At 46.7% G+C, this 25885-nt stretch overlaps 2 protein-coding genes across 7 annotated transcripts in view; one reads left to right on the plus strand and one right to left on the minus strand.

Moving 5' to 3' along the window:
* Positions 1 to 11531, minus strand: part of PDGFC (platelet derived growth factor C) — a 221391-nt gene extending 209860 nt beyond the window's left edge. For 2 of the 5 annotated variants that reach the window (XM_082461821.1, XM_082461820.1), the window contains exon 1: positions 11178 to 11531. In XM_082461821.1, coding sequence (XP_082317947.1) covers positions 11178 to 11400 — 223 coding nt within the window. In that variant the 5' untranslated portion in view covers positions 11401 to 11531. Of the gene's footprint in view, positions 1 to 10799; positions 11071 to 11177 lie in introns of those variants that run through there. The other 3 variants (XM_082461824.1, XM_082461823.1, XM_082461822.1) reach the window with 2 other exon arrangements.
* A 2-nt stretch (positions 11532 to 11533) lies between these two features.
* LOC309660799 (uncharacterized protein) lies at positions 11534 to 25591 on the plus strand (the record flags this gene model as incomplete). 2 transcript variants are annotated; one of them, XM_082461926.1, is made up of 4 exons in its annotated part: positions 11534 to 11950; positions 12503 to 12677; positions 18266 to 19882; positions 22966 to 25591. In XM_082461926.1, 2 exons carry the CDS (start codon positions 11534 to 11536, stop codon positions 12518 to 12520), a joined length of 435 nt encoding a protein of 144 aa, XP_082318052.1. In that variant the 3' UTR covers positions 12521 to 12677; positions 18266 to 19882; positions 22966 to 25591. The 2 variants fall into 2 exon arrangements, 1 of the variants encoding a protein (XP_082318052.1); XR_014263640.1 differs by lacking the exon at positions 11534 to 11950 and having other exon boundaries at positions 11957 to 12677; positions 22966 to 23073; positions 23472 to 25591.
* Positions 25592 to 25885: the final 294 nt, after the last annotated feature.

The raw sequence follows: 25885 nt of genomic DNA on the forward strand, positions 1-25885 counted from the left end.
ATCATGCCTGCAAATACTAAGCCTGTTAATTTTCTCAAGAAAACAGAGGTTAGAACCACTTTTTCAAGGGTTAGCATTTATCAATGAGGTATCTAGAGTCAGCATCTGGGCCAGATTTTGACCAGGAACACCTGCTAGTTTTTGATTGTGGATTTTTCTACAGCCAGACAATTTTGTGACTAACACAAAATACAGATACAGCCGAGGCCATACACATCTCTAATATACAGGAAACTGCATCTGAAACTGTAAAAACATAGTACGCTATGAGATCTAGTCACCTAGATCTATCACAGAGGCCATCCACTGTCATGTGGACCTCCAGAAACAGTGTAGTTTAGTTTAGAGATAAAAGTAAAGCGAGTCACGGAACATACGCATTGAGACATTGCTGCTTATCTAACAGGAAGCCTCCCCAATATCTTTTATTACCCACAACATAACCCTATTACCAGCAGGGGAGACCCGCCTCCAGGACACCCCGTCTCTGGCCCTCGATGTGCACTAGCCAATTCGGTTTCTCGTTTTTATGGCGTTCAGTCTCCTTTGAATGGCTAAGCAGATGGCAAGTCACACTCTAGTAAGAAGGAGTCTAGTCTATTTCCAAAGAAAAACATGAAAATGCTGGAAGTTACTGTGTTCTTCCTGTGCTCTTCAACCATTTGCACCCTACCACCATGCCTCAGGTTTAAAGTCAGATACATCAGAAATGAACCCTGCAGGTTCCCCTTTTTTCCAAACCCAGGAAGACATTTCCAGTAAGGAACTGAATCCTTTTTTGTTCTCATCTGTTCCCATCTTAATCACATTTTAAGCAAACATTCCTTCTTCATACACAGATTTTAAACATCGCCTGTTGCCACAGAAAAAGACATTGTAACGCTTTAATGACTCCCAATTTGCATTTCTAATCACCTCAGCCTATGACTGTGTGTGGCAATACAGGAAACAAGCTGTGATTCATTCCTCAGTCGGAAAAAAAAAGATAAATAATAGGACTCTTTAAAAGACAGATGTCCTTATAAACACCCAGCAAAAATAACTGCCAGAAACAACACAAGGTGAGCCCCTGGCAAGCCCAGCTTCTGTTGTTCATGGTTTCTGATCTCTGCAGTGACCCTCAAGGCAGGTGCAGGGGCCAGCTGGGCAGTGGAGCACAGAAGCCCAGCCCCATCTCGCAAACACTGAGAAGCTTAAAACAGTACCCACTCACGAACAAGGCTTTCCTGGAATGCAAATGGCCTGGCTTCAAAAAACATAGCACGGTATCCACATCACATCAAATGCATTCATTTCAAATCCTTAAATACCTCAAAATAGTTCTAGCATTGGGTCCAAGGAACCAGGACGAACCTCCCCAGAGGTTACTCAATGCAAACTAACCTCACAGGAATTAATTTTCCAGGAAATTCAAAATCCTTTCCCTTAAAAGTACAAAGGCCGTTTTCCTTGCTCCTCGCAAGGGAATAGCTTCACTACACTGATCCTATGCGCGCTGCCCCTTAAGCACATCCTGTCCCACACCCAGCCTCCTTCTGCATGCCATCCGTTTTGTGAATGAAGTGTGAAATTAGCACTTTGTTTACATAAGGCAGGCAGCAGAGATGGTGTGGACACAGGCTTAGCTTATTTGAGTGTCACTGAGGCTGTGCAGGCTGCGCTCGGACCGGTTCAGAACTTCCCAAGAAAACCCCAGTGAGCCCTCAGCCGCTCGCACCAAAGCGGAACTGCTACCTGCCTGCCTAGAAAGCAGCTGGAAAAAAAAGGTTTGACTCAACCTTAAACGTGAAGACAACCTTTCCTTTTTTTAAATTAAAGTTGATTTACAATGTTGTGTTAGTTTCAAGTGTACAGCAAAGTGATTCAGTTACACACACACACCTATATATCTATATCTATGATTTTTCAGATTCTTTTCCCTTATAGGTTATTACAAAATACTGAGTGGAGCTCCCTGTGCTCTACCGTAGGTCTCTGTTTGTTCTCTATTTTATATATAGTCATGTGTATCTGCTAATCGCAACCTCCTAATTTATCCCTTCCCCACCTTTCCCCTTTGGTAACCTTAAGTTTGTTTTCTATGTCTGTAAGTCTGAGTCTGTTTTGTAAGTAAGTTCACCTCTATCATTTTTTATATGGAATCAATAGATTCCACATATAAGTGATATCACATGATATTTGTCTTTCTGTGTCTGACTCACTTCACTCTGTATGACAGACTCTAGGTCGATCCACCTCAGTACAAATAACTCAATTTCATTCCTTTTATGGCTGAGTAATATTCCATTGTATATATGCACCACATCTTCTTTATCCATTCACCTGTCGATGGACGTTTAGGTTGCTTCCATGTCCTGGCTATTGTAAATAGAGCTGCAATGAACATTTTGGTACATGACTCTTTTTGAATTACGGTTTTCTCAGGGTATATGCCCAGTAGTGGGATTGCTGGATCGTATGGTAGTTCTATTTTTAGTTTTCTAAGGAACCTCCATACTGTTCTCTATAGCGGCTGCATCAATTTACATTCCCACCAACAGTGCAAGAGGGTTCCCTTTCCTCCACCCCCTCTCCAGCATTTATTGTTTGCAGAGTGAAGACAACCTTCTCCTGGATTCTGTTGGAGAGCTGCCCTCACACAGCATCAGGGCCTGGCATCTCCCCTGCCCACTGCCCATCCTACACCCCAGACTTGCTTCTCTCCTGGGCTGCAGGCTGTGCCCTCGGCCTAGAGCACTTTCCTCTTCTCCCTTCTCAGGCCCACTTCAAAGTACGTCATCTCCCCGTGGGAGCTTTTCTCCATGCACTTCTTTTCCAGGCAGAATCCACCACCTGGTCCATCACCAGAGGATCTGGGGGGTACGGTAAAGCCCTCTGCGTTCCCACAGCTCCTGGAGCCCAGAACTAACAGACCTGGAGATAAACTCCAGAGCCGCCATCCTCCTTGGACAGCGCTTCGCCAGGGCAAGGGCTGCACCTCCTTCTCTGTGTACCCGGCACCTCGGGCAGAGCTCAGCACAGAGCGCACGCTCATAAATATTTGCTGTTTAAAAACAGTGTTCTAATAAAACGTTAGGCCATTAACTCATGACGGGGGAGGCGCGTGTCTGAGTCCTGGCTTGGAGTCGGAGCCTGGTCCAAACGTTCGCCAGCTGTGCGACCTTGGCCAGCCTAGCCTCGCTGTTCCTCCCAATAGCGCACGGGGAGGCCACAGAGATGAACTGCCGACCGTCTGCAAACGCCGAGCACCAGCGCCGCACCCAGCGGGCTCTCGGGGGGTCATCATCAACATCACAAAGCCAGAGGCCCACCAGGGACCCCTGGGTCCCACTGAATCGCCCCCCGGGGCGGCATCCAAACACCGCCCTTCCCGGGAGCGCGTGCCGGTTTCTCATCAGCGCGCGGCGAACCCAGGAGCGATGCAGAGCCGCGTTCTTGCACTGGTTTCCATCGACGGGCCTCGTGCTGTCCGGGGATGGTGTTTTCTCTCAAGGAGCCAGACCCCCGCTTTGCCTGCCCCACCCCCAGACACTGCAACAACCCGACACACCATCCCTTAATTGAGACATGGTTCAACTACTCTTCAATGGGGAAAATGCCGAATCCGAAAAAAAAAAAAAAAAAAAAATCACAGTTGGAAAATAAAAAGGAATTAAGCCTAACACCACGAAAGCAAAATTAGTGAAGCCAGCCTGGCAAAGATGGTTTGGCTTTGCAACAAGGCAGATGTCCGGCGGGGGGGCTGCCCCATCACCAGGAGACTGGGAACAACCACTTGAAGGTGGGGCAGGAAGTCCGACGTGAAGGCAGATGGCAGATAAGAGGGGCTGAGCTCCATCTGAAATGTATCCTCCTGGCCTAAACCACAGAATGAGCTCATGCTACCGAAAACATCACGCTTAGGAACTTGGCTCGAAGGATAAATGTAATTAACATAACTCCTCTTTATAACTGTGGTTCATTTGTTCTCAGATTTTGAACTCTGTAAACAAGATTTTTTAAGAAGGTAAATGAATCCTGTTTTAGGCAAGCCGTTCGAGTCCATAGCTATGAATTTATCTCCTCGATGCTCTCGACTTTAAGAGCAGTCTGAACCTCTGAATAGAATGCCCTGTATAATAGAGTGTAAATAAAGGCTCAAGTCACTCATTACATCCATTGCAAAAGAGTAACAGGCTGTGTGTTCTAGAGCTCACTAAACCATGCCTATTTACTCATTTCTGTGGTACTTCACCACTGAGACATCCTGCTAAATAAAATGTTCAAAATTGTTAAAAGAAAAGAAAGAAAGAAAAGAAAAGAAAAGGAAACCCCGCAGTGGAACCAAGCTTTCCCACGTCAGCCTTCCTCCTCAGCGTCAAGAAATACGGCAAAATACGCCAATAAACACGTTCATCCAGGGACCCGCTGAAAATTCGATCCCAGCACGTCACAGGAACAATTCTAAAGGAAGTATTTCAAGTCATTTGCCAAACTGTCAGATTTCTACCCCAACAGAGGTGTTACTGTAGACCTTAGCCAGAGTATGTGCTCTGCGTCATTAATAGGATTATTCCGAGATTGTTGTCCTTAGCGTGCCTGTGAAGAATGTTTCAGGATCAAGGGAGCCCAAGCTGCCCTTACAACCCCCAAAGCACGAAACCTCCTAAAACAGTAAAGAAATGCATTTATGCCAAATGTTGGAATTTTGAAACTAGAATGCCATTTGCCTCACTGGTTCCCATGGAAGGAAAACATATCAGCCCATAAGCAGTTGAACCCGGCTACCCTCCAGCGCGACCTTGACAAAGTCACCTCGGTGGTCTACACAAGGCCTACACAAGGCCTCACCATACACATCGCTGTGGACGGACTCCTGGGACCCTTCCGGCCCTGACGTCCCACCTGCCAGATTTACTGGGGATTTCTAGCCTGTGCACGTTCTGCACGTTCTCTGTGAGCCGCAAGCAGAAGGTGGGAAGTACACTGATGCTGGAGTGTGTCAGCCATTCAACCTCACCATTCTGTGCAGTCCTGGGTCCAGATCACGTGCATGCGACCCAGCTGCAGCACTACAGACGTGCACACCCCCATGGCACTTTTCAGACAGTAACGAGCACCACTTCTGGGAAACCTACCCACCGGCTTGGTACACACGCTCCTGGTCACGTGGTACATTTACCAAGATGACAAAGTAGAACTCTCACTGGCGGCTCCCATCCCAACCAGTAAGCAAGTGCACCTTCCTTTGCAAAAAGTCAAGCAATGGTGAAAGTTGCAGTATCAAAAAGCCACCTTCCAAGACGGGCTGCTGTTCCAGGAAACAGCATAGTCCTGCTTGAGCAAGGCACTACATCCAGAACCGTCTAACAAACATTTACTCTATGCCACCCTTAGTTCCAGGCGCTGGCGCACCCACAAAGGGCAAGTCAGACAGGGCCACGCTCTCAGGGACCTTACATTCTACAGGGGTGACAGGGAGACAATAAATAAACCAATGAACAAGCAGAACGCCACAGCGGTAAGTGCTATGCGGTGAATTACCCTTGATGTGATAAACAGGGGTGGTTAACGAAAGTGGTTAGAAAAAAGACCTCGCAGAGAAGGTGGTCTCTTTAACCCAGATGGCAGGAAAGTGGTACCCAGGCCAAGGCAGCTGCCCGGTGTTGCCCGGGGAAGCAGGAACAGGCATCTGAGGGCTGCAATCCCACGCCACGCGTGCCACGTCCCCTGCCCCATCTCACCCCCAGGCCTCCACCCTTGACAGGCTCGAAGCAAAGCTGCTGCAGGAAGGAGGCTCGAAGGAGGCTGTACCCTTTCTTCTCTCCGGGTCCTTCAAGCTGCAGGTGGGTCGGGCCCGAGCGCCCAGCAATGGGGAGAAGAGACAGGAGTTTTAACTCCCCTGTGAACTAAACTGTCCACAGCTGAAAGTGTCAAAAGGCTTAAGCATCAGTGTGGCAGGCGCAGGGATCCATCAGGAAGGAGGCCAGCGGGGTTGGGGCAGCATCCCCGATGTCCCCAGCTGTGCCGGGCATTAACGCTGCAGCTCTGCTCAAAGGTGCTCCATCTGTCCTGGCGGAGTGGCCGGGCTCCTTCTCAACCCACTGGGGATGCTTCAGTGTCTCCACAATGGGTGTGGTCGTACCCCGTGCTTACCAGCCAAAAATCAACCACTAGACGTATCCCCAGGAGACAGAGAAGGGGGATGCAAGGGGGAAAAATCACAGGTGGAGGCAGTGGTAGAGAAAAATAATTCACAGAGACTGTTTAACCAATGAGCGTACAGATATTATAGAGCGTCATACAGAGATATCCTGGCTACGGATAACACTTGCAAATAAAACCATCAGAGGCATCAAAAGCAGACCAAGTAAATGAAGGGACTTCTATTATGACTTCTACCATGTTGGTTGATACAAAGAGAAACCTCCCCTCTGCTCAGTGTTCTGGAATAACCTAAATGGGAAAAGAATTTGAAAAAGAATATATATATATATGTACATGTACGACTGAATCACTTTCCTGTACACCTGAAACTAACTCATTGTTAATCAACTATACTCCAATATAAAATAAAATAAAATATTTTTAAAAAGAAAAAAAAAGAAACGTCTGGGAAAATGTTTAGCAGTCTTGGGAACATTTTGGGGGGAAGGTGGACATTACAAATAAACTGATTCAATTATTCTTTATTTAACATACATCACATTATCATTAGATTTCTATTTCTACAAAAAGTGTGCAAGTTTATAGATAAAACAATTTTGCACCAAAATGTTGAAAAAAAATGTAGTAGAAGAGAATGTCAAAAAGATATGTAAGGAATAAGTTTCAGGAAGGATCAACTAAGAATAAACCAAGCTAAGACGTTGGTGCCCGACACAGGGCACTACAAAATGCACCAAGGAGGAAAGTGTAGGGTCGGCCCCCAGCATCTATTTACAACTATTCAACAAATGATATATAGTCCCTGAGGCTTCGTACAGACCTTTGTACTTTCTAATTACCTTTCAGAGGTAAACACCAAGTTTATAAGATTAAGGGTAGAAGGTAACAGCTGGGAGAAGAGGAAAAGTCACCATAAAATAGAAGGGGGATTTTTTTGTCACCTATGGTGAAAAGCAATATTCATCATTACATAATGGTACTTCGCTTCTCCAACTTCCTCAACTACCCCAAACAGAGCAGAGAACCAGGAGGAAGTTAAAAAAAAAAAAAAACCTCTAGATAACAAAAATAAATGTCACAAAGGTCATGCACGACAACTTATAGACTAACAGGAAAGTCCCCTGGGTCCTCGGGCAGAGCTATGTACTCTTGGACACTATTCTAAAGGTTGTGACGATCTGCCTTGCAGTCAAATACAGCTTTGAAGCTGCTACCTAGGGTAGAGGGGAGGGGAGTGGATATGGGCACACTGGCAATGGGAGGAGGGGTAAACTGGCACTGAAAGAGACACACTGAAAAGCCGTAAACACAAGATACACGAACTGAGCAAGGCATTACCAGGGGACCATTTGTCCCCAGAGTAAATGGCGGCACAGGCCACAGAAGTCCTTGAGGACAAGTGCGCAAACAATGAATGATGTTCAGTGGGGAAAGGGAAGGGGGAGGGGCAATCTGGGGTAGGGAATTAGAAGGTACGCTATTATTATGTTGAAAATAAACTATGAGGATATATTACACCACACGGGAATGTAGCCAGTATTTCACAGTAACTATAAATGGAGTATAACCTTTAATAATCGTGAATCACTATATTGTACACCTGTAACTTACACACTATTATACATTAACTACACTTAAATTTTTAAAAATAATGTTCGCAAGGAAAACCCTAATCAACAGAGACATATCCCAAATCTACACTCACAACAGTTAACAAGAGAACAGTCAGAAGCATGTTTCAGGGTTATGGGTAAATTCAAATCCCTCCCCAGTGACACAAGGTAGGTGAGGCCTTATCCCACCGACAACCCTGTGACTGGCGTCTACTGGGGCTAAATACACGCAATAAAGTAAGCTGTGTTCCGTTTCGCTTGAGATGCGCCTGATTCCCTCTGCTGCAGCCCGGAAGCAGCATCCCAGAACTCACCCGTTTCATGCAGACCACAGCCATTTCCCCATAGCCGTGCAGCGCGTCCAGGCCAGAAACCCCACCTGCGTCAGCGTTTTGACCTTTCATCTCCCTCTCTACGTTAAATCTGGGGGCAGATCCTTGGTGGATATGTGAGACTTCATTGTCAGCAGTCAGATTAAGAATGAAAGACACAAAGGCGGGAGTTCCCTGGTGGTCCAGTGGTTAGCTGGGGCTCCGCACTTTCACTCATGGAGCCCAGGTTCAATGCTTGGTCTGGGAACTAAGATCCCACAAGCTGCGCAGCGAGGCCAAAAAAAAAAAAAAAAAAAAAAAAAAAAGACACAAAGGCACCTCATAGTCCTGGAGGATAAAATTATTTTTCCAGCAAAGTGGCAAGAACTGCAACAGAGCTTTGAAGCGACAAACAAGTAACTAGTAACAGGGTAAGTGACACTGACCCCTCACACCTAATGTGGAAGTGCCTCCCTTGCCCCAGTCTAAATCCAGGTGCCCAGCATCGGCTAGAGCAATCAGTTTCCATGTACGACAGGGCTCAGGACACCCAGTTGATTCTGAAGCTGAGCAGGCCTGGGGATCTGATGGACTCAGCCCCACAGGAGGCTCTGGAATCCTCCAGGGAAGAAAGTAGCCTTCCACCGGGGAGGGGGGTGGTCAGTGGTGGACAGAATGAGCTCCGACTGTCACAACAGATCAATTTGGACATCTCACATTTAGCACTTCGAAGACCTTTCTGGATATGACGCAGTGCACAGACTGGGCGAATGGCGCTTTCTATGGGGCACCCGCAGGTGGGTCTGTACTGGGGGAATTAGACTCTCACCTGAATTGCGAGGAGCAACAGGGCAATCAGAAACCAATCATAATTCAGTAAGAGGGCAAAAAAAAAAAAAAAATGCCCACATGACGGAGCGGAAAAGTTGAAAGCCACAAAGAGAGGGGAAAGTTCCAGCACAGCCGCTCACTTTCCCGGGGATCTTCCTCAGCACCCACCTGTTATCCCCGCATCCTGGAACCTTCCATGCGCGGGAAGATAGCTCTACACCGCCCCCTAGCGCTGGCCGCCCGCGTCTCCGGCTGAGCACCGCAAGGTGAGCGGCTCCTCCACCTCCACTTACTTCCGGCTGCCAACCCTCCCAAAGGCTAAACATAGACCAGTCCCCTGCACACAGATTAGGAAACCACGCGGCTATTTTTAGCATCATGCATCTTAGGAATGGAAATGGCCCAGCCTCTGACGGCAACACAATGTGTGTGGCCTGGCTTCACGAGCCCACTTCTCAGGAGGGGGGTGAATCAACCCCGGAAAGGGGCCAAAGACCCCGGTGAAAGTTCTGGGCCTCGTTACAAAGCGATGATGGCACGTGGACCACAAGAAAGAATGACACGGAAAGGACAATGACAAGCACGGGTCGCGAGGGGACTCGGGAAGGTGAGAGACGCCAGGACAGGCCTGATACGTAAGTCAGAGCATCAGGAGAAGGGACCTGGGACGGAAAAAATCAAAACACAGAAGCCAGGAGCCAGAGATACGGTGCATGGTCATTTGGGGAAACTTGGTCCAGTAAGAAGCAATATTTTGAACTGGGCATTTATTTTACATGATAAGGAACAGAGGTTGGTCTGATCCGTCTCCTGCCAGGGTACAACTGGCGCTGTGGCTTCTTTGATCCCCCCCTCGCCCCCCGCCCCGTCCCCACGGCCCCGGCCCTCTGCAGTCCCCGTGATTAGAAATGGAGCCCTTTGATCAGCAGTTCAAGCAGCCTGCAGGTGCCCCGTCCCATCACATCACCAAGTCGTAAGAAGCAACCACAGTACTATCAGCTGATCAATGTGATGCCTCGTCTTGCTGCCCAAACAACGAGTACAGATAATGGCTACAAAGGTCCCAGGAATCCTTATTTTCTCTCTTTTTGGACTCTAGAACTTTCTGTGCTTTCTTAAAGGTGAACGCTTTGAAGAGTTTCAATCCAAACTTGAAGCTCTGAAACACCCCCCCGAAACATACAGAAAAAGTTGCTTGTGACTTAAAAACACAGTACAGGGCATTCTTATCTCCTAGGTATGCTGCTCATATTCATTTCGCCCGGTTCATGAAGTGACAGCCTTCTTGCATTGTGAACAGATGGCATACAAAGCAGTAAAAACATGTACATTTCTTTTCAAATAACACCAAGAGCCGCCACTTGTAAACAGGGTGTTTAATATTCTAATTTTAGACAGCCTGCATTGACATTGTGGTTTCATGTGCAGTATAAAATTTCTATTTACAAAGTAGTCTCAAAAATGACTTCATAATGTTAGATCAAGAGCAAAAGGGTTTAGAAATTGAATGATGTAAATCATATGGGGTTCAGAGGCTAAGCAAATTACACACCCTGAAGCAGCCCTGGCTTTATGAAAGGAGCCTTTCTCCGGCTCTGTGCGATCCCAGCCCAAGGGAACTTGCATCTGAGAGTTTTCTAAACATTTCAGGTACACTTGAAAGCTGAAAGTAATTCTCATTTCCTATGCAGGATTAAGTCGTTTCCAGCACACACAAAATAGCAGTCACTCACCATCGCATATGAAAACACACCACCAGAAAGGTAAGGGCTTCAGGAGTACAAAGGCACATTAAAAAAAAAAAAAAAAAAAGAGCACAAGAGAAATACATTTTTTTAAATTTCCCCCTGCACACGTCCACGGGGCCCCTCGACCTCTCGTCTTGCTATCTACTTACTGATTAATTGATGCCTTTCCACCGCGAGCGCTTCAATTAATGCGGCTGACACACGTCCTGGGACACCCCTCCCCAGGGCAAAAAGCTCGGAGGAGAGTCAAACATGCCAGGACGCGTTCGTGTCGGACTCGGGTCTAGAGGCAGTTCTCGAACTTAGGACTCCGGCGACGAGAGGTCTTGCGAGCGCGCTGGCCCTGACGCCCCCCAGGGCTCCCAGCATGTCCGCGCTGCGGCGGCGCCGGCGGGGACACTCGGGCTGCCCCAGCCGCAGGCTGCGCGGAAGCTCCGCGAACGCGGCGCGCGGGCCGGGGTGCGTCCCGCCCGGGCGCGCCGGGCGGCGCGGGCGGCGCGGCGGGGGACGGAGCGGGGGGCACTCACCGTTCTGCTCCTTGGTGCTGGCGAGCTGGAGCTTGCTGCTCAGGCTGGACTCAGCCCGGGTCCCGGGTCTCTGGCCGGCCAGGGCGGATGTCAGCAGGAGGAGCCCGAAGAGGAGCATTGGGCTGAGCGGGCGGGCGCGCGGGCGGCGGGCACCGGGGCGGCGGGGCTGCGGGCCGGGCTCAGCGCCGCCGAGCCCCGCGGGCTCCTTCCCACATCCTCCCATCCAAGGCTTTCTCCGAGGGCCCTCTTCGGCGTCTCCAGTTTGCGCCGAGGATCAAAGCAGAACCTGGACCTGAACCAGTTCCCCGAGGTCTGAACAGATCCTGCGCCGCGCCGCGGCGGCGGGGGGGGGGGGGATGGGGGCGAAGGCGAGGGGGAGGGGGGGACGCGGGGGCCGCGCGCGCCGCCGACGAGTCCCCGGCCAGGGCCCCGAGCACCTGTCAGCCGGCCGACGGCCCGGCGGCGGGTCGGGGGTCGCGCGGGGCCGGCCTGCAGCCCGCGGGGCGGCCGGCACCTCCCGATCGGTCGCAGAGCTGCCGGTCGGGGCGCTCTCCGGGCGCCGCGGCCGCCCCGCCCCCAGCCCGAGGGGGAGGGGAGGCCCGGGCGCGGGCGCGGCGCCGGGGCCGGGGGGGTCCCGAGCGGGGCCGGGGTCCCGGCCGAGGCGGCCCCGGGCCCGGCGCACGGAGGCCGCGGGACGCGCTCCCCGCCAGGCGCGCGGCGCGGATCGGGCACCTGGAGGCGGTCCCGCGCGCCCGCCCCGCGCAGCGCCGGAGGTCGGGCCGGGGTCGCGCGGGGGCCGCTCGGGCGTCCCCTCCCCCGCGCTCGGGCGGCGCGGCGGGCGGGCCCCGGGCGCGGAGCAGGCCGGCGCGGACCTCGCGTGTCCCCTCCCCTTCCCCACCTTCCCGGCGCCGGGGTGGGGCCGGGGTCCCGCGCGCCCGGGCCGTCCGGCAGGTGCCGGCGCGCGCGCGGGGTGCCGCGGGGCCCCGGCGGGGGGATGCGGCCCGGGCTCCCCGGGCGCCACGCGACGAGCCGGCTGGGCGCGGCGGGCGCTGCCGAGCCGGGGGACGAGGGAAGAACTTCCTGCGCCTCCCCGCCTCCCCCCGGGCCGGGGCTCCTCGTTCCTTCCCGAGGGCATCCCCGTCCCCAGGGGGCCGGGCTGGGACCCTCGGCCAGGCTTTCTGCGCCCGAGGAAGAAGGGAAACCGGAACGCAGGGAGGTCTTTGCCTCCAGCTTCCAGTCCTCTGAAGCAGGGAGTGGAAAAAAGTAAAAGGAAAGACAAATGGCCGGGATAAGAACACCATTTATTCCTTTAACAAACACTGTAGGGACAGAATGCCTCCTGAGTCGGGCACTGTTCTAGGGCTGCAGACGTGAAGCCAGGCGAAAGGCTCTGCCCTCGTGAAGCCTGCCTCAAATTAGTTGTCAAGCAAGTGGCAGGGCAGGCAAAGCACAAAGAGCGCCCACCTCCTGTCAAAGAGCCGAGGCGAACGACAGGACCAGGTAAGGCCGGGGAAGGATGGAGCCCCCAGGGGGTGAGCTGAGATACGGGCGGACTTTCAGGGCTCCTGCCGAAGGAGCCTGCTGCCCTTCCCGGCCTGCTAGGCCCTCGGTGAGTACGGAGGGGAGCCGCCCTGGGAAAGGTGCAGGGACGCTCGGGCGGGGACGCCACCTCCGTGGACCCAGCTTGGGGCGGAGCCTTCCCGCTGAACATGGCAAGCCCCCTTCCTCTGCTCAGATGCCCACCGAGCCCAGGCAACTTGACCTCTCTGCTTGTAACATCCTAGTTCTTTTCTCTTTTTTCCCCTCTTAACATTCTCCGAGGCTCAACTCCCCTTTGAGACCTTTGCTCACCTCTCCCATGGGGTCATTGTTGCTGCTTCACCACGTCTCTCTTCAGAGGGCAGGACGTTAAGGCCGATAAGGAAGGCCCAGTCTCTGACCCTGAAGGTGCTGCGGTTTGGCAGACACAGGCCTTGGCAGTGTATTCACTTGAGCGGCTTCTCAAGGCCACTGTGAATCCATATTTGCGCAGTAAATGTGTTCTAAACGTGGTCTGTACATCCGGGGGAGAGTTCCCAGTTTTAACAGCTTAAGGAGACCCGTTACGTAAAAGACATGCTTTATGAACACACTCTATTTGTCTTAAAACTAATCACTCCCCCGATTTTCGAATTCGGTACATTTAATTTCCTAATCAGGATTTTTCTAAATGAGGCTGTTCTATGTCTATATCGTTGAGTTTGATGACCACCCACATAGAGTGTGTGTGTGTGTGTGTGTGTGTGTGTGTGTGCAGATTTAATCCATTTGCTCTCACGAGATGATAAGGGTGATGACTACCGTTTCTTTTGTATCGTTTCATATTGGCTAGAAGAGTGCCTGGCCCAGGGAGCTCATAACGAAACACTCGTGACTGACTGACAGGTTTCTTGATTGGAGTCGCTTACATTCGCCCTGGAATTTCAGCATGGAGGTTGTATTTGAAAAGTTACACACGATCTAGAATAATCCTCCACCGCTGCGTTTCACCTCATCCATAGTCTACAGATTGCTTTGGCACTGGCCTTATGAATAAAGCCCACCGGGTGCCCCTGCAGGACTCCAGAGCAAATCCGCCCACATCTCTATTGCCTCGGTTCCCTCCCGTGTCCTTGCACTAGTGTCTCTTGAACTGCTCTTGCCCTTGGCAAGGTTGATTGTTTTAACACTGTATCATCCTCTGCTCCGTTCTGCTTATAAACCCTTCCTAGGAAAGTGGGGTCCTTGCATTGAAAGTAAATTTTATATAACCCAGAGTCTGCACAGTTACTAAACAATGGGTTCTGAATGAATATGGCTTTGTTTTGGCCTAAAGCATTTTCCTTGGGGAAAGGCATCTGTTCCGCCCACCAGGAGAAAATAATTGGGAACATTCTTTGTGGTTTTCGTGTTTTCTTAAACCTTCGGCAGGCGTGCCCACTCCGGCTGAATATATGTAGAGTGCCACCTACAAATTCCTGATGAGGAACATGCCGGAAGGTACTCGGATATTAGCCATGATCATTTTTGGGGGGAGGGAGGGTGGGTGTCGCTACTAACTTTTTTTTGAAATGAAATAAGATTTAAAGCCAACTATCCATTCAACTAATCACTTAATACTCAGGAGGGCAGGAACCATGGGGCCGTATATTTTGCCCAGAAAATCAAATATTACAAGTTTTCTTGCTCTTCTTCTGATTCAGTCCTAACACACACACACACACACACACACACAGGGACACATGCAAAACGATTTTGACTTTTCCCAGAACTTTTCAGTATTTTAGTGGCAGATGACTGAGCAGGAGTTTCTGAAGTTTAGAGCGCTATGAACTGAAGTGTCCACTACTTTCTAGAATGACTAACTAGCAACCTAAGTGTCCACTACTTTCTAGAATGACTAACTAGCAATACTTCTTTTTTCTTTTTTTAAATAAATTTACTTATTTATTTTTGGCCGCATCGGGTCTTGGTTGCTGCACGTGGGCTTCTCATTGCGGTGGCTTCTCTTGTTATGGAGCACGGGCTCCAGGTGCACGGGCTTCAGTAGTTGTGACTCATGGGCTCAGTAGTTGTGGCGTGTGGGCTTAGTTGCTCTGCAGCATGTGGGATCTTCCCGGACCAGGGCTCGAACCCGTGTCCCCTGCATTGGCAGGCGGATTCTTAACCACTGCGCCAACAGGGAAGCCCAGCAACACTTCTATACACATTTAAATGAGGCTGAGAGCTGGGGGTGTCGTTAGTAAGCAAAGTGAATGCCCACAGATCACAGCAGGAATAAAGACTGTTCTGGGGGAAGGAAGAAGTGAAGTAAAATCTCTCTCAGAATCATGCTTTTCTTTCTCCACTCTGTCCAATTACCCTGAGAAACACATGACCTCGCTCTCTTCAGACATCTCAGGATGTATTAATACTCTGTTCTTCCACCCTAAAAACAGAAAATACACTTTTCCTTATATTTTGTTTATCTAGATCGGTCACGCCTTACCTCCCCATGTACAGCTGGAGTCAGAAAGCCTTGCGGAGGCAAACAGTAGAGGCTTGTGTCGGGGCCCCGCTCTCAGAGAAGCAGATGTACTTTCTCATTGTGGCCTTTTGAGGGAGGGGAGTCCGGAGGTGGGAAGCTAAAGGTGTGTGGCCCAGAGACACGGGACACAAGGACCGGCCTTGAGGTGGCTTTGCCCATTGAACTCAAGCTGCTGTTTGCTTCTGGAAATCACGGTTGAGTATGCAAAGGTTTTTTGTCAAAATCGCAGAAGTGCTTGTCTGACTCAGAAGCCAGAGTGAGTAAGTAGCCAGAAACAGCCCCAGAGAAAGAGGAGCCTTGGCCAACTCAGAACCACCACAACGAAAGATTGTCTCACCGGGAGACGGGAGACCCCGGACTGAGGCTGGCTTCACTGCTAACACACAGCACAGCCTTGATCTAGAATCCTCTCTGCCCCTTTTCCTTGCAGGAGAAATTTACACTGGGGTCTGCCTCCATCCTCTTACTGCTTTAGAGTTCTTCCATTCTCTAAGCCACGACAGGTAGTGATGTCAATTCTTTTTCAACTTAATTGTGCTTCTGTGATGATACGGGACTAGGACCTGTTTCCTGGCCTCAGCTCCGGGGTGCCTGGCGGCCGGCAAGAGAGGATGGCCAGGTGCTTCTCCCCAGGTCCGTCCAGTCATGGTAATTCTTTTCACCTGTTATGACCCTGGTTGGGAAAGAGAAATTCTACGGGTAACCAGAAAGAAGGGGAGAAAACAGAGTTTGGAAATCACTGACTAAGGCAAGTGCCAGGAATTGTATTGAATTCAGGAAAACAATAAATTATGCGTGGGTAGCCGCCTTTTAATGTTTAATATCTGTTTGGTATCATCAGAAGATGCCAAGTGTGGTTCCGAGGTAAAGAAAAACAGTACAGTACATAAGTGAGCTGTACATCGTAAGGAAATTCTGTCGTCATTAGCCAAGCACGGGCATCCGATCTCCTACTATTCCACAGAGGCCCACGGGTGGCATCCGGAACAATCCTGAGATCGGGGCACCCCCTGAAAATTCGGACAACCACCAAACACTGTGTTTGATCATATCCTGTAGTCAATAAATGTCATTTTTCTCTCCCCCGAAATCATGTGTAGGCTCTGAAGGCTTCTGTCCACATGGTGACAAATCGTAGTAAAGAACTCAGGACACGGCCACGGCTCTTCCTTTCTCAGACAGTGAGCCCCTTCTTCCAGAGGTCATGAGAGAAGGACCCTCTCACTCTGTGATCATTGTTTCAAGGGCAGTCTTTCCTTGGCTGTCAGCCTTTGTAAAAGGGGCCCAGAGCCTCAGTATGCAACTTCACGAATGTGAAAAGAGTGCTGTTTGTTAGCAGGCAGGGAAAGAGAGCTTAACTCATCTTACATCAAGGTTCCCTCAATTGCTTTTGAAGTTCAGGATAGTTCAAAGAGTTGTCATAACCCTTTTCTACTGTGATTACTGCTCTCAGCCGTCTGTCATCTTTATGGTCAGAAAAGTGCCTGCTCTCTTCTATCCTAAAACAGCCTTGCGACATCCTAAGGCATCGTTTTATTTTCCCAAATTTTATTTCTATGGGCACAGTTGGCTTTGATGCTTTCCCCATCTTTCCGGACCACAGTCTCTCCTTGCTCATTGTCTGGATTATCTTTTACTGGTCCTTCATGAATTAGGAGGGTAAAAAGCATGTCTTTCCCCGCAGATTGCTAGTTAGACAGAAGGCAACCAGGGAAAGTAAAAGTGAGGAGAGAATCATTCAGGTTCAGATTTACTTTGTGAAGCACCTGTCATGTCCCCGGAACTGTTAGATACCTTGAAATATATTTTCTCATTTCATCTTCCCACCAATCCTTTGAGGAAACCCGGAGTTTCCCCCATGTTACTGCAGAGAGATAGAGAATTTGCCTGGGGTGACACCACCGGTGACAGGTACAGGTCACCTTTGTCTCCCGACTCCCCTTAGACTCCAGTGCGTTTCATTTGACACTTTGAGGCCCTGGATTTTGGACCAAAGCGTTCCCACGTGAAGCTTTTGCATGTTTCCCAAAGTTTTCTTCATGACGACTGCCCTCCCCCTGTTTGATCTGGGGTAGACCTTGGCGTACGTAGACAAACTTTCCCACGTGTTCAAGAGCACAGTGCCGAGACAGCTAGCATCTTTCTGGAGCAGCCTAAATAAAAGATTTGGGCCAGACTGAATCTGGGTCACTGGAGGTGGGGTGGTGACTAAGGCATCGGAAAGCTGGCCTGGGGTCGAAGCCCACCCGAAGCGTGGGCCGGCAGGAGCATCATGTTTATCCTGGCCAAGTTAGTCATCCAGGGAATGCCTCAGTCTGCACCAGCTGTGGGCAGTTACGTCAAAGAATCTGTCTCCTTGTCTTTGAGGACAAAGGGGAAGGAATTCTCATTCCTCTCTTCCTGCTCGTGATTGCTACCGAATTACAGCATCAGGGCTGGGAGGAAATACACTCTTTTCCCAGTTGTTCCCTTGGAAGAATCAATATTTGATGTACTCTAGGTGTCAGAGTCTAGGCTTCTTTCACGCCTACCATTTCCATGTGTATCCCTCCACGTGTTTCTAATTCAAAATTCCTGGTCTCCGGTGTTTTGTTAAAGCCCTATGGCAAGGCAAATTTGCATCTTCATTGATAATTTTATGAAGGTATTTTTAGGTAGGCTGGAGTCATTCAAAGGCCAAAGACAAGAACTAACCAGCGACCTGTTAAGCCCTCAGGCGAGTAAAAGTCTTCAAATGAAATTCTAATTCCTGAAATAAATTCCATTTGTATCTGAAGGGATATACGAGTGGAAAAGACACTCACGGTATCAATTTTTGTCCCATTGGACAGTTAGTGTGGAAAAAAATTCATTCTTTCTTTTCTTTCTTGAATGACTTTTTAGACACACATAAAACCAAACAAAAATGTGAGCATCAGCCAATTATTCTAGCCACTATTTTTCACACTTACTGAGGCAAATGATTATACTATGCGTCTGTTAAAAAACACTATTTTAAGAATTCAGAGCACTTCCTAATACCTCTTCCTTCCTGCCTACCTAGATTTCTGTTTGAAGACGGTCATCACCGTGTACACCCACGTTCAGCATTCTCAGCCCTGAAGGGGGAAGAAACGTCCCATCCCTCGGAATCTGTGTGGTCTGGTACACGAATCGACTGTCACCTAGTCTGTGAAGTATAGTAGCCTATTTTCATTTTACATCCTGCAGAGCTGTTATCATATTACTACCTTTTTGATTGAAATGTCCACAATGAAGTACTCTACAATGGAGTTTCTACAAATGACGGCTAAATTAATTAACGACAGCTCTGTGCATAACTGTTAATACAATCCCCATTTTAAAGATGAGAAACTGAGCCCCAGGAAGGCTTTGTAACTTGACCAGAGCCACATGTTTGTGAGTAGCAAAACCAAGCAGGACCCTGCGGGGCTCCTGGTCTCTGAAGCCTTTCGTTCCCCCATTTCTTGTTTGTAGGCAGCAGGCTCCAGCGTCCATGGGCTTCCCATGGAGGTTCAAACAGCTGCTAATCAGGGAAGGGAGGGGATGCGGAGACAAGGGAAGAGCAGTCCGGAAACAATGGTGCAGCCTTGGGGCAGGGTCCGGGTTCCCCCTCCAGGGGTGCACAGAACAATGTCTTTGAGTTGTTTACAGAACTAAAACCCCCATCAAATGGAAGACAAGCCTTCTTCATTCCGGAAGACAGGAAGCACAGAAGCTCATCAGGAGACCTCCTGAGGCCAGATGAAAGGAGCACAGGCCCTGCTCACACCCTGACCCTTATCGGCAACCCCGCCCTGGAGCCATTGCTATAAACCTCCTCACCAAATCCTCCGGGTTGGGACACACAGTTTTCAAAGGCAGGAGCCTGCTGTGTCCCCCTTTGCCTGCAAAAGTAATAAAGCTCTTCTTTTCTACTTCACCCAGCTGTGTCTCTGAGATTCCATTCAGCACCGGTGCACAGAGGCGGAGTTTTCTGCATCAGTATTGAAGCCAGAATTGGAATGCGGGTACTTGGTTCCGGTGCTGGCACTTTAAACCATCACGTTTTCATTCCTCCACGAGTGTCTCCAAAAAGACATCTCAGACTTATGAAATGTACATTTATTTTAAGCACTTGGTGTTTATTTTATGACTCTACACCGTTTTAGTCATAAATATGTAACTTAAAAATTCTACTGCCAACAACAAACATACATCATTTTGATTCTGGTCTCACATCAAAAGGACTGCCCCAAGCCTACAGGAACCAGGCACTCAGGCAATGAAACCATCACGGTGTCTTAGATGGAATACCCTTTCTAGTGGCTATAGAAATGTGAAATGAATCTCCTGAAACCATCCAAAGGGAAAAGGGTCTATTGCCCTGATTCTTAGCGAGAAGACTTTGCCATAAAATCGCCTTTTCTGTGTTCCTGAGTCTGACGACCTGTGATGAAGGAAAAGCATGATTTGTATTCGCATCAGTTTCTGAAGGACAGAAGTAGGAAAAAGCAAAGGCAGTGAGGTGACTAACTTGTTTCTGGGGAAAGGTGAACGTTCTAAGTAGGAGCCAGAGCTTCTGTGACCGCTAACCTTGAGATCATCATGGACTTGACCAAGACGGCAATCTGGCGGGAGCTTCGATGCATGCGTGCTGCTGGACCCAAGAAGCTACAAGGTAAATAAAAGGCATGATTGCTGCCCTCAGTGAGTTCCCCCTGATTTGGGGCCTCCAGTCATCTTCATGTGTGTGTGTTTCCACCCGTGATGTGACCTGTCCTCTTGCATCATCTACAGTCTGCAGAAAGCCCTGCAGACTGCACTCTGCCCGGTCCACTCTTAATGTTCCTGAAAGCTGTCCTCCAGTTACCAGCTTCCTCGTTTAAACACAAAGCTGATCACAGCCTGAGCCCTGCTCTAAAAATCTGGGCCTCCCCCTTGCCTGCAGGAGAAAAAAAAATTCTCCTTGGGCGTGATCTGCTCTTCCTTACCCACCGGGTCTCACATTTCCAATGCACCACAGCTCCTGTGTTCACACTTGCTGGTCTTTGCTTCTTTTCTTATGCTCACTCCACAGTTATAGATAGCTCAGTCTGGGACTTCTTCTATTCTGTTTTACTTTTCTTATTGGCTTCTTTTTCCCAGTACTTAACATACTGCACTTATCAAATAATAATCGCTAACTCTACCATGTGCCCGGCACCATTCTAAAGATTTCACGTATACTCACATCTTCATTCTCACTGCAAACATACAAGATGGGTGTATTATTGTTTAATTTATTTTATTGAAGTATAGTTGACTTACAATGTTCTGTGAGTTTCTGCTGTACAGCAAAGTGACTCAGTTATACACATATATACATTCTTTTTCATATTCTTTTCCATGATGGTTTATCACAGGATATTGAATATAGTTCCCTGTGCTATACAGTAGGACTCGGTTGTTTATCCATTCTGTATATAATAGTTTGCATCTGCTAACCCCAAACTCCCAATCCATCCCCCGCCAACCTCCTCCCCCTTGGCTACCACAAGTCTGTTCTCTATGTCCGTGAGTCTGTTTCGTATATAAGTTCATCTGTGTCATATTTTAGATTCCACGTATAAGTGATACCACATGGTATTTGTCTTTCTCTGTCTGAGATGGGTGTACTCAATAGGATTTACAGAGAAGCAGAGTAAGAACAGAGAGGCTAAGCGATTTACCTAAGACCACTCAGGCTGTAGGTGGCAGAGCCAGGTCTTGACCTTGGTTAAGTCTAATTCTCGAGTCCCTGCTTTCGACCATCGCTCTGCCTCTAACAGAAGGTGTCCAACCAGTACGGGAGGCCGTGTAGATGCCCAGTCACCATCTAAGCATTGAAGTCAGAGGTACACGCTAACATCTTTTTTTTCCTCTCCAAAAGGCTGTTATTAATTTAGTGGAGGATTTTATCATTAATGGTGTCTTAAAATAAAGATAACACTAAGTAATTTTTTCGGCTACATAAAGAAGTCTTTCCCTAACTTCTCTCCTTTTCTCACCGTCACTGAGTCATCACCAGGCTAAGTCTCATCCTTCCAAAAACTTTCTAGGACAAACCCTTAACCCCACTGCCCCCAAATTAATGATAATATCCTCTAGTTTTGCTGATGCACCCTCCGTGAAACTGACCGTAAACGCTTTGATGGCAGAAATCGTGCCTTCTCTCTCTTTCTTGTTTTAAATCTAACCACCCCTGGACCGCCTGCCCACCGCAGCACTTAACTCTGCATGTGTGCACTTCCATGTTGAACACATCCTTTAATAGCTGGTGAGTGAAATAAACAAATGAAGTAGCCAAATGCAGTTACACCCATGAAAAATCTTCATGGAAGAGAAATGAATGAGGCGCAGCTCCTCCTGACACAGTGGCGGGGACTGGACCGCGTGGAGTTCATTTTCTTGCTTGGCTGTCAGTCAGAGTCGGGGAGCTTGTAAACGGAAGAGCTGAATTATGGAAAACAGGAGTCAAAGTGTACAAATCTCTAGGCTCACACCTAAGTGAAAATTATTCATGTAACTTTATTTATTTGATGAGCTGAAAGAAGACCAGGTGAGCACGTTCTAAAATGGAAGCAATGCAGAATGTGTCTTTGCAGAAGCCCTACGGTAATACTCATTCCAATGTTACAAGGTTATTTCTAAAGCCTGGCAAACAGCCCAATTCGTATTGCCTGAATGGTTTAAATAGAGTTATGAGAGAAAAATCTTATGTAACAGATGGTTCACAAGACTCTAATAGCCAATCTGTTACAGCCAAGATGTCATCATTTTGAAAAACAACTTCTAGGAAAGTATCTTCTTCCTATTTTGAAAGTATGATGTCAAATGAAATCCTTTGTTTTTTAATTTTAGATTTTAAATTTGTGTGTTACAATTTTAAAACATGTATGTGTGTGAAAGCATGTGGTTTTGAAATAATAATTGCTGACTGTTGCTGCCTGGGGAGAAGAAATTTCAAGAGCCACCGAGCTGCAATGGGATATGAAGGGTAGCTGTTTATGAAGATTCATACGTAAAGTAATTTAATGAAAGGACAATTCACTTTGCATCTCCTGTGCTTTGGGCAGTTAATTTTACTGTGAAGTATTAGACTTCAGCTCTGAGTTAATATCTTACAAAATAAAGAAACTGACATGGCCTGAACCAAACGTGCCACTTCATGATTTTTTGTCTTATCTGACACCAATTCATTACTTTAAAAACAGCACATAGGGAACTATACTCAATATTTTTAACACCTATAAGGAAAAGAATCTGAAAAAGAATATATATGTGTGTGTGTGTGTGTGTATATATATATATATATATATATATATATATATATATATATATATATATATATATATGAATGTATAACTGAATCACTTTGCTGTATACCTGAAATTAACACAACATTGTAAATCAACTATATTTCAATAAAAAACAATTTTTAAAAAACATATGCTGAGATTTTATTCTTAGAAATAAATTAATTAATTCATAACACAGTAATGAAAAACACTTCCTTAATGAGCTTAGATAAAATATAATTACTCATGATGCTTTAAGTTCATGATAATGGATTCTATTTATTGTGACCTAAAAATACTGTTTATAAATGGAGTATAGTCTATAAAAAAATTGAATCACTGTGTTGTACACCTGAAACTAATGTAGCATTGTAAATCAACTATAGTTCAATAAAAATAAATAAAAATGCTGTCTATGATAGTTTCCTTGTTCCTTTCACCACAGATGCTGAAATGATGCATTTGCAGCTGCTGAGGTATGGAGTTTCCAAGCACTGCCTCATGTAAATGTCCCTGGTGAACTTGATCAGACACAAAACTTCACAGGAGAAAGGTAGCATATATTTCTGAAACTAGGATTGAGCTTTCATTAGTAATCTAATTTTGGAAGATTTTAAAATGTTTTACAATATACCAAATGCTGATGCAGGATGTTAATTTATTGTAGGACATCATGTTATGATGAGAAGTACACACAATTGGAAGTTCTGTGTTCCACCACAATTAGATTTGTGACTTTAACCCCAGGGAAGAGTTAACTTGTCTGGTCCTTAGTGTCTACAACTGCAAAAATGAAAGTTTACCTGGTTGATTTCAGGATTCTGTTTCCAACACTTTCCGATTCAATATACACTTTGTTTCTTTTTTACTGGAAAAAATATCTATTCTCATAGTCTTTCTTGTGTGGAGACAATTACATCTTAAAGGATCTTCTTTTTTTTTTCTTTAAAGGGAAACAACCTGTGTCCAGAGAGCTTCTACTTAGCTGGACGTCACATCAGAGCAGTCATGATTTCTTAGAGACCTGCCTGCCTTGGCCTTAAAGACTTTTCTGGCCAGAGGCAGTATATAGATCACTCTAAAAAATTTTAAATGTTTAAAACAACAAAAAAACAAACAAACAAAAAATTACTGGAGGGCAGGGGGAAGAATGTGAAATCTAAAAAAAGAAGAAAGGGAAAAAAAACTCCCAAGGGAGAAAGATAAGGATCCTATAATCAAAATTTCCATGTGTTTAGAAAAAACGATTATCCAAATTATTCTTCAAGTGTTTAACAGTTTAGGATTTTTATACTGCTTTTGGTCATTATCTTTTCATATGAATATGAGTTACAAAGTGACAGTGGCCAGTTTCTGCTTTGGCTTCTACTGGTGGTTCTGCAGTGGCAAGCCTGTGATGTTTGAACTCCATGGAGCAATATGAAAGGATATTGATTGATGGCTCTGTCTTCTATACATACGCAAATTGTGTTTGCATTAATATTAATATTGTCTAGATACAAAAGGAAACATTTCCTTTATCATTATATCATAATAATGAATATTAATATCTTCTAGACTTCAATGTAAATTAAAAACACTACAATTATTAAAACTTATCTCCTGACATTCTGCTATGGATTTGTTCTTTGCCTTCCTCTGAATCTAATATTGTGTGGTTATTCACGTCGATAACACCAGGAGGCACATACAGGAGACTCTGTATCTGTTACTATGGTGACTATTGGACATATTTTGAAAGAAAAAGCAACCATTATTATGCATAAATTTAAATAGTACTGTCCACCTTTTTTAGAATTGCCGTTTGAAATTAGATATCGCATTTTAAAAATTGTTTAAAGTTGTATGCTTCCTATCTTTCTTCTCAAGGAAAATATAGCTAGTTAGAACAACACAATCAAATAGCTGAGTTTTTAAGGAGAGTAAACTACAACTTTTGTTTTCCTCTAAAGATGCTGACACGTTATTCTGTACGTAGGCTCTAGAGACAGTGTGATCTGGCTCAAATCATGGCTCTGTCACTTACTGGATGTTTATTTCCCTCTGTAACATAAAAGGAACCATAAAGAGGAATTGGAATGCATTATGGATAAATTTGATTTGAGTATGCGGACCAAAATCATTTTTAGGGTGAGCGGACAGAGAAATAAATGTACAATATCTTATAGTATTTACTGATTTAAAGTGCCATGATTAGCATCTTAGACAGAGACTCTTTTGAAGATCATGCATCATAATACTGTAATTGATACAGGTGTATTCTGAAGTTTTATTTTCAGTATTTTATTTCCACCTTTTTCCAAAAAAGTATTGACTATGAGTATCAGGCACTGTGCTAGGTCCTGGGAGACAACTGACAGTAGCCAGGACGAAGCCCTGAGAATCTCTAATATGTAGACTTCGGGTCGAGAAGAACAATTGAGAAAAGGGGTCTAAGAAGAGCCAGTCCTGTGAGGTGTAACAAACACAAGACATGTTGTCAGGAGAGCTGGGGAAAGAGTACGCGTTCAGTTGTTAGAGGTAAGGAATGTGGTTACTGGGTAGCGTCTGTGGGAACTATTAGATAAAGAGCACATTGGGTTTGGGACCATGCAGGTCATTGCTGACCTTGACAAAAGCAGATTTAGTGGTAAGGCAATGACAGTAGCTAGAATGGGATGAGTGGGAGAGTTAATTGCAGATTGGTTTTTAATTTAAATAATCCATTGTATTATCATTTATATACAATTAATTTGTGCATTTTAAGTGTACTCTTTGGTAAGGTTTGCCCCACGTAGACACTGATGATAGGGAACTGATGGGATGACCATGTGAAGACACAGCAAGAAGGCGGCCACGTGTAAGCCAAGGAGAGGGTCCTCGAAGAAGCCAAAAATGCCCCCGCCTTGATCTCGGACTTCTAACCTCCAGAACTGTGAGAACATAAACCTCTCTTGTCTAAGCCACCCAGGCTATGGTACTTTGGGTGCTTTGCTGGGGTTATGGCAGCCCTAGCAAACAAAAACAAGTGTCTGCTCCCCACCACCTTGGGCGACTGGTCTTCTTATTAAATGATGAGAGTTCTCTCTATATTCTAGATATGTCTTTGTCAGATATGTCTTTTGTCTTTTCTCATATTAATTGAGAACATTTTCTCCCACTCCGTGGTTAGCCTTCTTAGGTGCTTAATGGTATCTTTCAAAAAGAAAATGTTTTAATTTAGATAGAGTCTGAGTTATCATGTGTTTATTTCAGGGTTTGTGAAGTTTCTTATATCTTACCTAAGAAATCTTTACCTACTCAAGTTTATACGATTTTCTCCTGTGTTTTCTTCTGGAATTTTTGCAGTTTTTGTCTATGATCCATTTCAAGTTAACATTTGGGTA

The sequence above is a fragment of the Balaenoptera physalus genome (genome assembly GCF_965194825.1).
Source record: "Balaenoptera physalus genome assembly, chromosome: 5".
NCBI classification, from domain to species: Eukaryota; Metazoa; Chordata; class Mammalia; order Artiodactyla; family Balaenopteridae; genus Balaenoptera; species Balaenoptera physalus.